The 3,753-nt window shown below is 36.2% G+C and overlaps 1 gene segment (V, D, J or C); it reads left to right on the top strand.

Moving 5' to 3' along the window:
- The first annotated feature begins 2,897 nt into the window (after positions 1-2,897).
- On the top strand, positions 2,898-3,475 carry LOC110289100. The segment is given in 2 exon segments: positions 2,898-2,980; positions 3,159-3,475. Coding segments are annotated over 2 exon segments (366 nt in total).
- The last annotated feature ends 278 nt before the right edge of the window (positions 3,476-3,753 follow it).

Genomic DNA, 3,753 nt, shown 5'->3' with positions numbered 1-3,753 from the left:
GTCTATGGGGGCCATATTTAAACATACCATAAGGGAGAGTGCATTTAGTCCAAAGAGATGACAAAACTTACCAAAATAAGAAAAGAGATAAATATTTCAATAAGAAAAATGTGCATTGATTATGCACCATTACCCCTTTTGGCAATCTGTTCCTCCTCTAAGAATTGAAGAGCAGAACCTATCCAGGTGGGGAATCTCAGTGAGGCCTGTACAGTTCAGATGGTATTGAAATCAGAGAGATATTCAATATAATATATCTTAACACACTAATACTATATTTGGTAGTTCAGCTAAGCAAAAATTTCCATTTATAAGACTACCAAATTACTGCATTTTTCAATGGAAACCTGAATTAAAATTGCAAGTATTTAACATTTTCTATACCATTGTATGTGGTATCACTACTCTTCCTTGATTCTGAGCAGTAGCAACAATCTATGACTCTAAAGTAGCCACATAAGAGCAAGAAGACATCATAATATGCCATCAGTTTAAAACATCGTGGCATATTCTACAGTTTGTTATATTATGGCTTTATATTAAATGACTTTATACCATCAAGTTCTATATTATTGTATCTTTTTGGAATCTCACTGTATCTCAGAGAACATTTTATATCTTTATTTTTTCATTTCATGAAGTCATGAAATGTGGTATAATTGTGAATGTGCCTGTGTGAACACTATTTTATTTATGATTGTAACGACTGTAAATAAAGAATGAACACATTTGTCATAGTAGTTTTTTTGTTCTAAACATACTACTACTTGGTGCACAGTACTCTAAATGTAGTATTTCCTCTAGACTTCAAAATGGATATTTTACAACCCTGCCTTTACTTTGGCTATCTTAACAGTAGATGGCAGCAAATCACATTTCTGTTTTTGTTTATTTAGGTTTTTAAGAAAATTATTAGATATTATCTTCATTTACATTTCAATGCTTTCCCAAAAGTACCTTAAACCCCCTGCTCTGCTCTCCTACCCACCCAGTCATACTTCTTGACCCTGGTGTTCCCCTGTTCTAGGGCATATAAAGTTTGCTAGACCAAGGGCTCTCTCTTCACGATGATGGCTGACTAGGCCATCTTCTGCTACATATGCAGCTAGAGACACGAGCTCTGGGGGTACTGGTTAGTTCATATTGTTGGCCATCTATAGGATTGCAGACCCCTTCAGATCTTGGGTACTTTCTCTAGCTCCTCCATTGGGATGCTGTGCTCTATCCAAAAGAAGACTGTGGGCATCTTCTTCTATATTTGCCAGGCACTGGCATAGCCTCACAAGAGAAAGCTATGAGAAAGTCAGGGTTTTGTCATCAAAATTTTACTGGTGTATGCAATAGTGTCTGCTTTTGGTTGCTCTTTATGATCAATAAGACAAAAAGACCACCAATAGATTGGGAAAGGATTTTTACCAATCCTAAATCTTATACAGCACAATCATACTTCCATTCAGTCTCTAACACCAGCCCTAGAGCTGTAATACATGAGATTATAATACAAGAATTATTTTTTTTTCCACAACCTCACCAGCATCTGCATCACCTCATTTTTTTTATTTTATTTTAGCCATTCTGTGTTGTGTGAGATGGAATCACAGGGTTGTTTTCATTTGCATTTCCATGATGACTAAGGATGTTGAGCAATTCCTTAGGTGCTTTTTAAATATTTGGTATTGCTCAGTTGAGTATTCTTTGTTAAGCTCTGTATCCAGTTTTTTAATAGGTTATTTGGTTCTCTGGAGTATAACTTATTGAGTTCTTTGTATATATTTAATATTAGCCCTGTATCAGACATAGGATTGGCAATGTTCTTTGACCAATCTGTTGGTGGTCATAGTGTCCTATTGACAGAAGCTTTGGAATTCTACAATGTCCCATATGCCAGTTCTAGATCTTAAGTCATAAGCTATTGGTGTTCTGTTCAGGAAATTTTCCCCTGTGATCATGTGCTCAAGACTCTTTCCCACTTTATCTTCTATTAGATTCCGTGTATCTGGTTTTATGCATTGCTGATGGGATTGCAGGCTGGTACAACCACTCTGAAAACCATTTTTGTATCCTTAAATGGTGAAATATAAAGCCCATATTCACAAAAAAATAATAGTTTATTCTTTCTGTAGTAAACAGAATAAGACTAGCGACTAGATAATAAATACAATGAAAGAGGAAAATATGTGTTATTCAGAAAGAAGCTAGCCATTTAGTTAGAATAGTTTCCTTAGAAAGGCATACTTATTAAGTAACTTGATTTCAACAATTCTTAGGTCAGTATCTCTCAATACATCTCAGTTTTTTTCATAATAGTTGATTAAAATATGGAAGAAGTCTTTCATGAAGTGAGGAATGATAAATCATTCCTAAGATCTAGAGACATAGTCATGCTTCATCATGGCTATGCTGACTTTAACATTATAGGAAGATAAATAAAACTTTACCTAAGGTAAATTAAAACAATTTTTAAATAATTTGTTTTATTCACTTTTCAACACTATATTTCCTCCTTCTCCTCCCAGTATCCACTCATTCAAGTCCTTCCCCATTCCCTCAGGCTTTGCTATAAGTAAAATGTTTGATCAAGCTTAGACTTAAATTTGCAGACTCAGGGGCTGTCGAGCTTTATAAATAAATGTAATTTATTTGAAAAGTGCTCTCAGATTCTCTCAGATAATAAATAGAACAGAAATTAATCAGTTTCAGGGCACATGAAATACTGAGAATGGTGGTTATTCAGAGTAGTTTTAGATGAGTGCATCTTCATGAACCTACAGCCCATATTCTCCCATGTGTTTATAAGCCAAGAACTGCCTAGACTGTATCTTGCTATTTGCATATTTCATTTTCTGTAACCACAAATATCTCACAGTTGTTTTAAAGCAAAGTACTTATGAGAATAGCAGTAATTAGCTAGGGACCACAATTCAAAGACAAATGGATTTTCAAGTGCAGATTTTCAGCTTCTTGCTAATCAGTGCCTCAGGTAACAGAGGGCAGGGAATTTGAGATCAAAATCCAACCAAAATTATTTTCCCTGGGGAATTTCAGTCTAAAATATAGTTTTTTTTTCTTTTTCTTTCATCTGAATGTTGGGAGGTATAAAATTATTTTTGTATCTCTATTTCTACTAATCCCTCTCTCTCTATTTTGCTTTGTTCTAGTCATAATGACCAGAGGACAAATTGTTCTCACCCAGTCTCCAGCAATCATGTCTGCATCTCCAGGAGAGAAGGTCACCATGACCTGCAGTGCCAGCTCAAGTGTAAGTTCCAGTTACTTGCACTGGTACCAGCAGAAGTCAGGCACTTCCCCCAAACTCTTGATTTATAGCACATCCAGCCTGGCTTCTGGAGTCCCTGCTCACTTCAGTGGCAGTGGGTCTGGGACCTCCTATTCTCTCACAATCAGCAGCATGGAGGCTGAAGATGCTGCCACTTATTACTGCCAGCAGGTTGCTAGTTTTCCATCCACACAGTGATACAGACTGGAACAAAAACCCTCTAAGTCCTTAAGGTCTAGCTACTTCCTCCAAGAAATAAACTGTGGCCAGTGGTTTGATTGCAGTAGTCCACACAGGGTGTTCTGCTTTACAATGTCATTTGCATATTTAGATGAATGTCTCTATAATATTCCACTGTACTTGAGTGCTGTTCTCAAATAATCTACATTTCCAGTGTTTATTCTCAATTTTTGTTCTGTTTGTCGAAGACAAGTGTGGCAGACTATTTTACTGATGGTCCCCATGAACCTTTACAT

This window comes from Mus caroli, unplaced genomic scaffold, assembly GCF_900094665.2.
Source record: "Mus caroli unplaced genomic scaffold, CAROLI_EIJ_v1.1 scaffold_8726_1, whole genome shotgun sequence".
Lineage (NCBI taxonomy): Eukaryota > Metazoa > Chordata > Mammalia > Rodentia > Muridae > Mus > Mus caroli.
This window is presented reverse-complemented; position numbering and strand designations above follow the sequence as displayed.